Source organism: Musca vetustissima, unplaced genomic scaffold (assembly GCF_032173495.1).
Source record: "Musca vetustissima isolate MV318-11 ecotype Yass unplaced genomic scaffold, APGP_CSIRO_Mvet_v1 utg6013, whole genome shotgun sequence".
Classification (NCBI taxonomy): Eukaryota; Metazoa; Arthropoda; class Insecta; order Diptera; family Muscidae; genus Musca; species Musca vetustissima.
Window position 1 is genome coordinate 340,268 of NW_026889308.1, and position 13,950 is coordinate 354,217.

The following is a 13,950-nucleotide window of genomic DNA, read 5'->3' on the forward strand; positions in this document are numbered from 1 at the left end:
GGGACTCCATGTTTTTATTGGATGACTTTGTTAGACATTTTACAAATATTCTGTATATGCGCTACAAATTAAACAAATGTATCTATATTTACAGATTCTTCTCTTTGCTTTTTACATAATTTTCTACGATGTGACTGGCTAGGTAACATTTCAATTATATTAGTAAAATACTTACCAATTTATTTTTAATTTCACACTTAAAGAGCACAATTACGATTTACACGTCTTCACTCTCCGAACTTTCAAACAGAATGATTTTTCTTCATCTTTGCATTCGGTGTTGTTGTGTGGAATGCAATTCTAAGGGTTTCTTGTTTTGCTTGTGTTATGTTTTTGATGACATGAAAATTTTTGGTTTCAATGTGGTTGAGCCTTAGATGACTTTCTAGCTAATTTATAATCAGTTGATTAATAATTTCTTTGTAACTAAACATTTTGTAAACTAGTTGATGAAAGTCCTACACGGTACTTCTAGACGAACACGATAAAAAATAATTTCCAATTTAATTAAATTTGAATATATTTCAATTTAATTTGAATTTATTTGAACAAGCCACCTTGAGAAAAATTTAATCGGTTGATAGATATGCGATACCTTGTAATAATTCTACGATGGGATAAGAAACTTTCAACTTGCATGTTTTGCGGCTTGTTATATCAAAGCCATATTCTAAATGTATGAATGTACATATCGCTCATTTGCTGCAAGACAGGCATAACTCAAAAAAAAAACTATTTTGCAGAAAATGCTTTTTAAGTTTACAATTTACTCACACTTTATATGGAACAGATTTTTGAGTTGTGCATCTCTTGCACCAAATGAGCGATATGTGTAATTATGGTACAATTATAATAGATAGGGTATCTTTTGACAACAGATGTGGACTACAATGTCAGAATAAAAGAAAACAAATTTGTTCTGTTCATTTGACATATGTTTAACATTTTAGCAAAAACACGAAAAATGAATGGAATGGCGTATGTTCTTTTCAAAATCGAGTAGGGAATATGATTTAAATATTGATGCATTCACAAATCAAAAATTTCTTCTTACGAATGTTGTAAAACTCATCTTTAAACACGAACTCAAACTCTCTCTCAAAGTACAAAATTATTTGAACCGAAATCTAGTAAATATGTCAATATTAGGTGGCAATTAAACACAACATCGAATCAGAAGTTTAACATTTACCTGTTTACCATTTTTACTCGTTCAAATTTCTCGAGTAAAAAGTTTACAAAGAGAACGCCATTTTGTTTTGTGTTCTCTTAAATTTGGTTCAAAGTTTCGTGTAAAAAGTTGAAAAACATGTAAATTTAGCAGATTCTTCCAGGTCCAGGAACGAATCTTTTGTATACGATGACAATATGAAAAAAATGTAAAAGGCACCATACAACAGTTGCATTCTTATCGCGGATGTCACCTCCTTGGGGAAGAAATGAACCACGTCCACGTAACTTCCAAACTTCTGATTGGCTGTTGTGTTTAATTGCCACCTAATATTGACATATTTATTAGATTTCCTTTCAAATAATTTTGAAATCTAAGAGCGAGTTTTTGTTTAAAGATGAATGTTACAACATTGGTAAGGGGTTCATTTTCAAAATCGAAACTATGTTGATCAAGGCCTATATAAGGTCGGCCGGTAAGCGAATTCATAGAGAAAACTTAAGTTTAATGTCAATTTTCTTTGCCGACGTGAAAACTAATTGTTTCGCCTTTAAATAAAAAACACAAATTAATTTAGATGAATTCCGTTAATTTAAGAATTTGAATTGTAACGTAAATTTCTACTACGCATTTTATTCGAATACTTTCACAACAACAACTACTGATTATTTTGAAATAATTTCTTTTGAATTAATGTAAATTGTGCCCCCATCGTTATATCTTGTTCACTACCTTTATATACGTCTTTGAGTATTTCGTACTAAAGACAAAAGGTAGTAGCAAAATATAACGAGTAACTATGTCAAAGCGCCGCATTGTGACATCTTAGCTTTTAATAACACTGGTTCTTTGGTTCACGACCAAAAAGCATCAACCCCTACATCCTGTAGTAAAGGTAATTTTATATTGTTCCACGAACAATTATCAATAAACAACCAAATCTACGTTTGGTAAAAAATTCTAAAACAATTGTGTTTTTATTTCTATATTTTCATATTTTGCATCAACGCAAACATTGGTCCTTCGAGCCGGATTGTTTTTGACGAAAACAAACCCCTCTCCTTTTGTTTCTCCTTTCACGAAGGAAAATATCGACATCGTGGAGAACAACAACTACAAAGATCCACGATCACCACAATCCAATAATTGTATTTATTTTAAAACATAAATTTCAACAACACAGGTATGTACACTGCTTAATTTATTTTTCCAAAATAAAAAGTGACATACGGTGATATTTGTGTTGTGATAAAGAATTAAACAAAAACTGTCGGTCGGTTTAACAAGCGCCTAATTGTCCGTCCGTTGCCGTCGGTAAATTACATTGCAAACAGCAACAACATTGTGTCATCCCCACTCCTTTGTTTATAACAAAAAAATCAAAACAAAGATATATTTTCTTATTTATTCTCTCAATTATTTCACTCAATTTCGTGTTCCACGTAATTTTTTATATATTTCATTTTTATTGTTGTTCATTTCATGTATTCTTCTTCTTGTTTGACAAGCAACGAAGAAACAGAAAAACAATAGCAACATCACATGAGAGAGTGATTGTCATCTCTGCTGATTGTTGCCACCCGTCACTATCACATATGACATATTATTGGAAACATATGATCAGTTTCCTTAGGGGTGTTCACACGTCCGCATAAGTTTGATGAATATTTATAAAAATATTTTTGTGCCGCTTTCTAGTATTTTTGAGTTGAATCATTCGGATATCAACTAAAAATATATTTTAATATCGTTTTCAACATAGTGCACCCTACATTTGGCTATATTTATACAAATTTATTAATTTCGTATATATAATATTACATATTATATTTATCGAACGATTTACATATTTATTTCAAAATAATTTTGTGGGCAATAGCTATCTTCGATACATTGCCATTGCTTACGTGTATTATACGATACACTGTAATAAATTTGGAATACATTTAATACACTGAGAGAAATTTTAGTGAAATTTTAATACGTTTTTCTTAAAATTTCTAAATTTTTGCTGGTTTTAATCACGTTAAACCACATTTTTGTTGTATTCACGATACAATATCGATAAAAGTCCACGACTTTTTATAAACTTTTAAACGTTTTGTCTACAGCATCACGTGCTATTACCTAATTTCTTTTGAAAATTTGAATTTATTTGAAGATTTTAAATTACAATTATTGACATCACGTGTCAAATTCTACATATTTATTGCATTTCGTGCAAAATATTCTGAAGTTTTAATACTTTTGTGCATTTTCGTGCAAGTTTATTAATCGCAGTTGTTTTTCCAACAATTCTGCAACATATACTTGGTGTATTCGCTTCAATTTATTATTACAAAAATATAGTTTTTAACGAAAACTCTCATTTCCCACATTTTTCTGAAATCTATTCATTTTTTATTTCACAATGCCACTCACTCCTCTAGATTTATTCATCCGAGCTACTGATGCTTTGGTTAAATTTGACGCCAAATTCAGTTCCCCACGGGACGAAGAGCTCGATGTCTATATTTTAGAACTACAGGGAGCTGAGGTGAAGAGATTATGGGAAAAGGTACAAACCACGTACGACAAATACCAAAATTATTTGACAGAACAAGATTGTTCTAGTGACCATTTCACTGCCGCAGAAACCAAATGCGATGTCGCATATAATTGCTTCCTCAGGGTTCTATCTACAATCAATAGAAAGTTAGATGAACTTCGGGCTCCGCCTTCTCCTCACTCAGTTTCCAATGCTACGCATCAGTCAACAGTTGGTGAGGAAAATTCTAGTCATAGGCTCAACTTACCGCCCTGTGACATTGAAGTTTTTGATGGCGACTTCCTTAATTGGCCTACATTTAGGGACTTATTTTCTGCGGTATATATTAACAATTCTGGCATCAGTGACATTGAACGCCTATGTCACTTAAACAAAAAGACCAGTGGCGACGCCCATGAAATTGTGGCTAAGTTTTCGCTTACCCACACCAATTTTGGTCTTGCGTGGAAAGCTCTAAAGCGTACGTACGACAATCCACGTATATTGGTGAACCACCAACTTAAACTATTATTCGATTTGCCTGTTATAGATAATGAAACTAGTTCAGGCCTAAAGACATTGCAAAGGGGTATTAATGGGTGCATATCATCCATGTCAAATTATGACGTCTCTACGGAAGACTGGGACCCTATCCTAGTGTTCTTATGTCTTCAGAGGCTACCACAAAATTGTGTCACACTTTGGGAACAAAGTATCAAAGATAAGTCTGCTTTGTCTTCCTGGAAAGATTTGGATAACTTTCTTACGGAACGTATCCAAACTCTTAACTGCTTACGTGACATTCGTGGTATTGACAACGTCAATCAATCAAGTAACAAAAAGGTTCGTTCACATTTCACGAATGCTGGCGCGAATCGAACACCTCCTTTTAATCGAACTTCGCTTAATACTTCTAGGCAATCTCCATTATCTCCCAATAAGTCTTGCATTATTTGTCCACGACAAATGCATCACCTAAGATCATGTCAACGCTTTTTACAACTTTCAGTTCCTGAAAGATTTAATACTATTAAGAGACATAATTGTTGTTCAAACTGTCTGTCCGCTAAACATCTAGTCAACCATTGTAGTAGCCTACACAATTGTAGGGTATGTAATAAAAGACACCACACACTATTGCACAGGGAACCATCCACTACTGGTTCGTCTTCGACGGCCACAACACCACAAGTTCGGAACGTAATCTCTCCCAATCAGCCCTCTTCAACGAGAGGGACTACCCCACGATCTTTAAATAGACAGGTATTTCATACCACCCAGAATCGAAAAATCTTGTTAGGAACGGCAAACGTTCATATAGTTCATAAAGGTACTACGTACCTAGCCAGAGCTCTTATTGACCCTGCTTCTGAAGCATCATTCATTTCTGAAGAAATGCGAAATCGAACAGGCATATCCACAACTTCGAACATTTCCACTATTTCTGGGGTCAGTGGATTTGTTTCAACTACTTCAAATAAGGAATGCGAAGTCCGTATTAGTTCTCCCATTGATGCTACGCTATCAATGGAAACTAAAGTCATTGTCCTTCCAACCATCGCAGAAAATCTGCCCTCATTCACCGCACAAATCGACATTCGATCAAATTTGCCAAATCTACGTTTGGCCGACCCCGATCCCTTCTCTTCCCGTCCTGTCGACATATTGCTTGGTGCAGATCTTTATCCGAAGATCATGCTACAGGGTACACGTTCCAACGTACTAGGCTCCCTAATAGCTCAGAGTACGATTTTCGGTTGGATTATTGCTGGTCCAATGCCCACTTCCTATTTACGTCCATCTATTTAGGGATATACACCTGGGGGACTTTGAGCAAATTATGCTCCCTTTTATCCATAGGTGTCGATAGTAACTAAAATAATTGTGCTAGGTAAGTTTTCTCACGGAAAACTTAAAGATAACATCGCCTACATTAGACCCTACATACACGCTACGCAAATGTAGATTCTACGATCTACATTCCGGGACTTCGTCCCAGTTGACTAATGTTACTGTTCTAATAAAATGTACACGCTTCACGAGCAAGTTTCAATATACAGTCCACTTCTCTCATACATTTTCAATAACACATCTGGTCACTTTCAGTTTCTTCTATTCATTTGTCACGCAAATGTCTCAAAATTGTTCTACGGGTTTACGACCTCTTACATTTATTCTAAATCCCATAATCCTTTTGCAGGCATATTTGTGAAATCAAATATAATACACTGATGTTACGCATCTTTCGTAATTACAAATACTTCCACATCGTGGAAATAACGTCGAATAGTAGAGGTGCACTCGGGATTTTCATACGGAAAACGGTACTATATAAAAGTTGTTGCGCAAATAATTATCATAGTCCATATCTCGAGTCATCTTTTGCCACCTCTTTACTTTTTCGCGTAATGAAAAATGACCATTGATGGTCGCGATAGAGTCGCGTATTATGGGACTATGGTAATTACAAAACGACCTACGGTTTTTACTGGTCATTCTGGCAATACATTTATTAGTTATAATCCTCATCGTTTCGGTATCACATCTCTCTATTTTCACAGAAGATGGAAAATTTAGGTACGATGGCTGCGGTACCCCCGATATTGAAGACGACGTCCTCATGTCCGATGAGGAAAGGGACTACAACCTCACAGGTGTCCCCATCGCCAACGAGTCTACGCCCTTCGGGTCCCACGAAGCTGCTTCTCCATCGGAGAAAAATAATTTATAGTCCGTCTTCGACGGTCCCTGAAGTTCCTTCAGGAGAAACGGTGGTGTCGCCACCTCTTTCGACACACTGTCGAAAGAACGTCGTCGACGGTCCCTGAAGTTCCTTCAGGAAACCCGGTGGTGTCGCCACCTATTTCGGCACACTGCCGAAAGAACCAGGGTTCGAAAAGAGCGTGCATAATGTTGTTCCAACAAAATCAGCCTCTAAACGTCCGTCCGTTAACTCCTCATTGACTTCGGCTTCAAGTCCCTGCGATGTTACGCAAATGCTCTCAGCGAGAGCTATTGGTTTGGGACATATCGTTGCTCTTTCGGAGTCCATGTCCGGCGGCTTAAAGAATATCATGCTGGCTTGCAACTTGCCGATTCTCGGTTCAACGAAGCTGCAACGGTCAGCATGATACTAGGCCCAGAGGTTTAAAACAATGAATAAAGCCACAAAACTTATTCTAGCCCTGGTTTCCATGTAGCATTTAATCATCAAGCGATGGGCAATCTTCAATTGCCTAGCCGCAAGACTCGGCGAGTCTTTTGATTATAAAAAAGATAACGGATCAGATCTTGACGAGACATTGCACGATCCTGCTCGTCGAGCAAATAATATGTTTTTTGAAAAAAGTATAAAACAAAAAAAAAACAAGAGAAAAAAAGAAAAAGAATTTACCAAACATTACCTACATGTTCATTTTGCAACATAGCAAGATGTTGCAACGCGGGCGGCAATGATTATTTTGAAATAATTTCTTTTGAATTAATGTAAATTGTGCCCCCATCGTTATATCTTGTTCACTACCTTTATATACGTCTTTGAGTATTTCGTACTAAAGACAAAAGGTAGTAGCAAAATATAACGAGTAACTACGTCAAAGCGCCGCATTGTGACATCTTAGCTTTTAATAACACTGGTTCTTTGGTTCACGACCAAAAAGCATCAACCCCTACATCCTGTAGTAAAGGTAATTTTATATTGTTCCACGAACAATTATCAATAAACAACCAAATCTACGTTTGGTAAAAAATTCTAAAACAATTGTGTTTTTATTTCTATATTTTCATATTTTGCATCAACGCAAACAACTACTGTATAGATTTTTCTACATCCTTCCATTTTCTCTTTCATTGTCTATTTTGTTATTGACGTACAATTCTTGTTAAACGTCATCATTGACGATCGCTTAATTCCTCTTTCTTTGTTACCCCCTCGCCTGTATATGTGTTGTTGTTATTGTTCACTCAATGTAAGTTTGTACGTGTTTGTTGCATTGGTAGATTGTTCGTAATTACCAGATCGTCTAGAAACTTCTGTAGCGACAGGCAAGGCTCATATAAATAGGGGAAATGGCAAGGCAGTTAGTCAGTTGTGAATCATATCGCGAATTGAAACCGTCAAGTAAAGTAAAGTGCAAAGTAAAGTTGTGTCAATAAAATCATTGTAATAATCGTAATCAGTAAGAACCCGCGTTTTATTTAGTACGAACTGTATTGGGAAATAAAACAACGTCTACACGGGATTAAGTAAAATCTAAGAACGTAACAGTATGTATAGGTTTGACTGCAAACTTTATACTCAGCTGTGTTTACTGTCCGACCATGTTTTTGTCATGTTTTTTTTATATATTTAATTTTAAATGTTAGGTTGAAAAGTGGTATATACACTTAAACTAGTAAAAGGCCTAAAATAAAATTTCGCTAATCCTACGAAAGTTTTCTCTCAGGAGAACTCTTTTCCCATTTTTCAAAACGACCCCTTTTTACCAGACTTTAAAATAACTGAGCTTACGATGATCTTCAACCAGCTTTAGTTTTTCACTTAACAACCTCATTTTTGCAGTCATTTTAATGTTTACTGAAATACCATATAACATGTAATGGCAAGCAAAATTAGTTCGAATATAATCCGAAAAACAAACAAAAAATCTGGAATTGTATCGGGTTTTATTTGATTCTTTGAATTTTTGGTGATATAAGATTGCAATGGAAAACTAGGCCTTTTTGTTTGTGGTAATTTTATTGAGTTCAACAGTTTCGAACACCATCGTTATATAAGGTACAAAATATACTGGATTGCTATTGCTCCATCGTTAAATCGCATAATCGTTAAAGCGAAATTCTACTGTATTGGTTTCGTATCATATTATATAGAATCATATTATAGGTGTCTTATGTCTAACATTTCAATTTTTTAGAAAGTAACTGTCTAAAAATTGGATTCCTCGACGGCGACTGGTCTGTCATTATACGAACGATAATCACACCTACTATAAAAATCTAGTAGATTCTTGTAATACGAGAAGAGACAAATTATGAACTAAAAATATCTATGGCGTTATTTGCATTCGTTATCTTGAATTCTGATCAAATTTTCATTAAAACGCTCGAGATTTTATTATATAACTTTCATCACCCTACACAACTGGGAAGAACATTAGAATAACAGTTCAGATAATTTAAAAGTTTGTACACGACCAGTTGTACATATATGTTTTTATTTAAAATTCAAGTATATGTCTGCATTAATTTTGTTTAGAAATAATATAAATGAAAATAAAATAAACAGTATGATGTAGTCATATCCACGACATGTGCTATATTAATTAAATGAACACTAAATAATGTGATCAGAGGGTACAGTTCCAGCCCAGAGTATTGTCATTGGATTGCGCCTGAATTTTCAAAATAGCACTATACAGGCGTAGGGATGGCCCCAACTTAAGGGGTAACTTCTTTACAACATCACTCCGCTTTAGCAATAAAAGTGACCGTCCGTCGATCTCCTCGTCCTTAAATATATAGGCTTCTTTGGGAAATTGTTTGCAGAAGTACTCATAAACTTTGTCCACCGACCAATTTTTTACCAACTGAACGTCCGGAATATCTTCACAAGATATGTTATTTGGACTATTACGATTATTTTCTACAGACAATGAATGTGATTTCAGGGATTGTGAGTCTATGTTTCCATCCGTCACAACGGAATTATCAATTTTGCTGCGTTTCTCCTCTGTGGCCTCCTCCTCATCTAGAGAAGTGTACTCTTTCGTTTGAGCATCTCCATGTGTGCGTTTTGTTGCATTCGATTCCGTAGTCGATGCCGATTGGATTGTTTTGTTATTGACTGCAACAGGGGGGACATGTCCACCGCCAATAATTTCTCGGATCTTTTTAACTGGCAAAATATCGACATCAACTTTTTCTTGTTGATCCAAACTGCATTTGGTACAAATCCAATCACGCGGTTGATCGTATCCTGCCTTCAAGACCCTTGACTGCAAGCACTCATTATGATAAAGTGATGCACACGTGGAACAAATTACAGCGATCGTTTCATTGTTGTCGCCATTACCATTGCCTCTTTTGTTACAGATTGAACATGGTGAGCACTTTTCACACTTGTAGTTCTGTCGCACTTTTTCAAAATCATCGAAGTCAACTTTAAGACAAAGTTTATGGATTTTGTTCTCGCATTCTGCACACGAAATTAGGGGATTTTTAAAAGCAAATGCTGGTCGCTTTGATTCACGCTTGCCGCATCCAACACAGACTTCTTTGGACATAGATACGGACACAGTTGTACTATCTGATGACGATGCTGTAGACATTCGACTATGTGTGCTGCGACGTTCCTGAATTTGATGGCTGCCACCTACAGTTCCACCGCCAGCTCCAACAGGAGGGGTGGCTATTGACAAACGCTGTGCTCTGGGTAAATAATTGTCCGATGGATCAAATACCGCTTTCGGTTTCTTTATCCGACCTGTTGTTCGGACTTGCTGCTGTTGCTCATTATGTTGCTCCATTTTTGCTGATGAAACAGATCAATTCACGAAGACCGAAATATCCTATAAGCAAATAATCTCTGTATAAATGGGAATAAGAACATATATAATATACCCTATGAAGGCATTACCTCAATATCTGTAAACAAAAAAAAAACTATTCTTGAGAATTGAACGCTTTGGAAAAATAAAATGAAACGACGACTATGTTGACATTACGATGGCGTCAAAAGAGCGGGTAATAGGGTTATACAGGTCGACGACTGACTAATAATAGATTTACATCGAATGTGTTTTATTGAAATAGTAAAATATCTGGTATGTAGCAGCACCTGCAACAATGCACAAATTTTTACTATTTTCCCTTTTTAAAATCGGAAAAATTGTAAAATTAGTAAATCGCGTTACGCGATTGTTGTTATTGCGTTAATGCACATAAATGTTGAAATATATTAAATTCCCAACTGCAACGCGATCATTGTGCGGCGCAGATAAAAAAGCGCAACGCGATCATTGTGCGTTGCCCCATAGTGTGTACTCGCATATAAGCAATTACAGAATCGCAATACAGTGATAAGTATAAATAAATAAAAACAAATGCAAATGTTCATTTAAAAAATGAATTTACTAAAAAACGTGAAAAGTGAATGATATCGTCCATGGCATAATTTTGGAAGGTAGTCACATTTGAGAAATTAAAAATGGCAACCCTTTTCAATTGGTAACTCATTTCAGTATTTTCATGTAAATTTTGAAAGCTGAATGTTGTCAAAAGTTAATTTATGAAGAAATTGGAAGCATATTTCTGCATGAGACTGGATAGCTGTGTCTGGTTACTTTTCTAGTAACATTTACCCAGTAAAAGTTATACTTCAGAGAGTAAGTTTTTATTCTCTTTTGTAATAATACTGAGAAAAGTAAAAAAGAAAACTCCCGTAAGATTTTGCAAAAATTTACATGAAATTACTGAAATTTTCTTTTTTATAATAAGTAATGAATAAAATTCATACAATTAAAATATTTTTGACTTCGTAAAAATTAAAAAAATATTGCTGATTAAAATACATGGAATTGTCCTGAATAAATCTTACTAGAAGTAATTTTTGAGTAAGCGGACAACATCGAGTAACAATTATTACCAAATATTGAGTAAACAGACACAGCTAATATAAAGAGTGGCTTTATTTGACATATATGCAATGGATTTACTAAAGTTCCGTTCCAGAACCTAAAAGAATCTACTATTTTTACAAGTTTTTCAAACTTTTTACACGAAACTCGTTCCTCCACTCCCAAAACTCGAAAAATTTTGAACCAAATTTAAGAGAGTACAAAACAAAGTAGCGTTCTGTTTGTAACTTTTTACTCGAAAAAATTGTCCGAATAAAAATGGTAAACAGGAATGCCAACTTCTGATTGGCTGAAATGTTGATTTTGAAGTATTGCCGTTTAATTTTGGCATATTTACTAGATTTGCGTACCCATACTTTTCAAATTATTGGTATGTTCCCGTACTTCAATAATCTCCTCGATTTTACTATTTTCTACTCGATTTTACTATTTTCTACTCGATTTTACTATTATCATAAAGGAAAATTCGTTATCGTAGTAAAAAGTAGTAGATTATTACAGTACAGTAACAGACCATATATTGTACTCTGAGAGCGATTTTGAAATGTTTCCCTTTTACTAGCTTTACTATTAAAAAAGTACTGGAACAGACCATAAATTTAATTCAATTTTAGTCTATTATAGGGTTTTGAATATGGTAACATTCCAATACTATTATGCAATACAATATAGTTCACAAATTAGAGGTATAATTGTACCACGGTTAGCACCTAGATGCAACAATATGATGATGTATCAAAATAAAAACATTTGTTTTTTACCCGTCCATCTGTCAAATTTTATCTGTAATATATCTAATGGTTGGCAACATTGCACATCGAATTCAGTATTGTTTGTAAAGTAAATTGTCAAAAATATTTGTCAACGTTTCATTTCGATTTAAAATATTGTCTTTTGTTTTCGATTATTATTTTTTTATTAATAAAAGTGCAATAATAATGAATTTATAGGGACAGAATATTTATTAATGTCCCAAGTGAGGACAAGGAAGCGTGAGCTTAAATCAGTTCTAAATCCGTCCGCTGATTTGTTCCACATATTTGCCGCAAGTACAACTTGGGTTCCAGATTGCAAATATACATATGTATATGTGTGTTCTTATGATCGATTTAAGCCTTTTAGTAGTAGTAGCCTTTGGAGTAGTTCATGTATTGTTGGTTATGATATAATTAAGTGATATACTGTTAATTTTAAGCTTTTGGAGTAGTCCAAAAGTAGGACCCTTGGTCTAGGTTCTTGTTTATGAAATAAATTGAAATTAAATTAAATTAATACCAAAAGGAGATTGTTATCGAAAAGGAAATCTGCCCCTAAATCCCCTGTTTTCCCCAAAATCAAGGAAATGGTGTTATATAGCTTGTATGAGAATTTGTCCATTAGTTTTCTACAAACGCCTGGCTAAATACAACTTTTTACAATTTAAAATGAGATTCTGTTGCGTAGTCTATTGACAGATTGTATAAGGGTTTGTGGTGTTTGACCGGGGATTTATGTCCTACAATTTTTCTACCACTTCTATTTATTGTAATTTAAAATATAAACAAAATCCTCAAGGAACCAAGGCTCACATGTGGGACACTTTTCAAAATTATTCGACCTGAAGAAATGTATAAATTATTTTTATTTAATGTATTTTGTTTTTGTTTAATGTATATTGTTTTTATTTACTTTTATCAAAACCTATTTGTCAGCATGACAATTTAATTTCTATAACAACAATGTTGTTTTTGTAAAATGTTTATTGTTGTATCTGATGCATACACCTATTAAAACACCTTGAGTGTAGGTTTTCCTACACTCTTTGGCAGTTAATTGAATAGTCAGCTGCGATAAATGATTACCTAATTATTGTGGCATCGAGCTATTGACTGATTTTGACATTATCGCTGGTTCTCTCATTGTCGCTCTTCCTACCTTTATAGCTGGGCCCTCAACTTTCGATAATTTCGATTAACTGATTAGTCCAAAGTCGACTGACGTATCCCTATTACGTTCGTTCAGTGTCGTTGATTCTTTAGTAAAAATTATTAATTAAATGATTAAAAAAAATATTTGTCTTGTCTGCTGCCACTGTTTTGCGATAATAAGGTGGTGTGATTGATGTAATTGTAAAAAGTGGACCGTGTGACGACCGAAATGAAACGGAAAGGCTCGGCGAAGTTACAAATCAAGTGTGCAATGAAAAGTGTGTGAGTGGGCAATACCTCTGAAAAAGAAAAATCGATTGCAAAATTAACTAAATCTGTAAATAAGAAGTTTATCTAACATTAATACATTTGCCAATGATAATAAGACGAGCTCGTAAAGCTCCGTAAGGAAAGTACGTAGCCTCCTCACGTCATGGGGCATCGAGTTGAAGGTTGGTTGTTGTAATATTCATTATATCCATTATTACATAGTGTAAAAAGTAGTCACTGTCGAGGAAGGGCAGGCAGCAAGCAGGCAGTTGTTTGCTGGTGTGAAAAGTTTGTTGTTTTTGTTGTTGCTTTTGTTCCATTCATGATAGGAGTACTGCGCTAAATGATGGTGTTATGTACATATGTGTGGGTGTTATGATACGAAATATTTCATTGATAATGATTTTACAACAGGCAAAGAATATTGGTTAAGCTATG

The 13,950-nt window shown here is 34.7% G+C and overlaps 1 protein-coding gene across 1 annotated transcript; it reads right to left on the minus strand.

The window, feature by feature from the left end:
• Window positions 1–9,046: 9,046 nt before the first annotated feature.
• On the minus strand, window positions 9,047–10,225 carry LOC133337012 (polyhomeotic-like protein 2). The gene has a single exon (XM_061545276.1). It carries the CDS (start codon window positions 10,223–10,225, stop codon window positions 9,047–9,049), a length of 1,179 nt encoding a protein of 392 aa, XP_061401260.1.
• Between the last annotated feature and the right edge of the window lie 3,725 nt (window positions 10,226–13,950).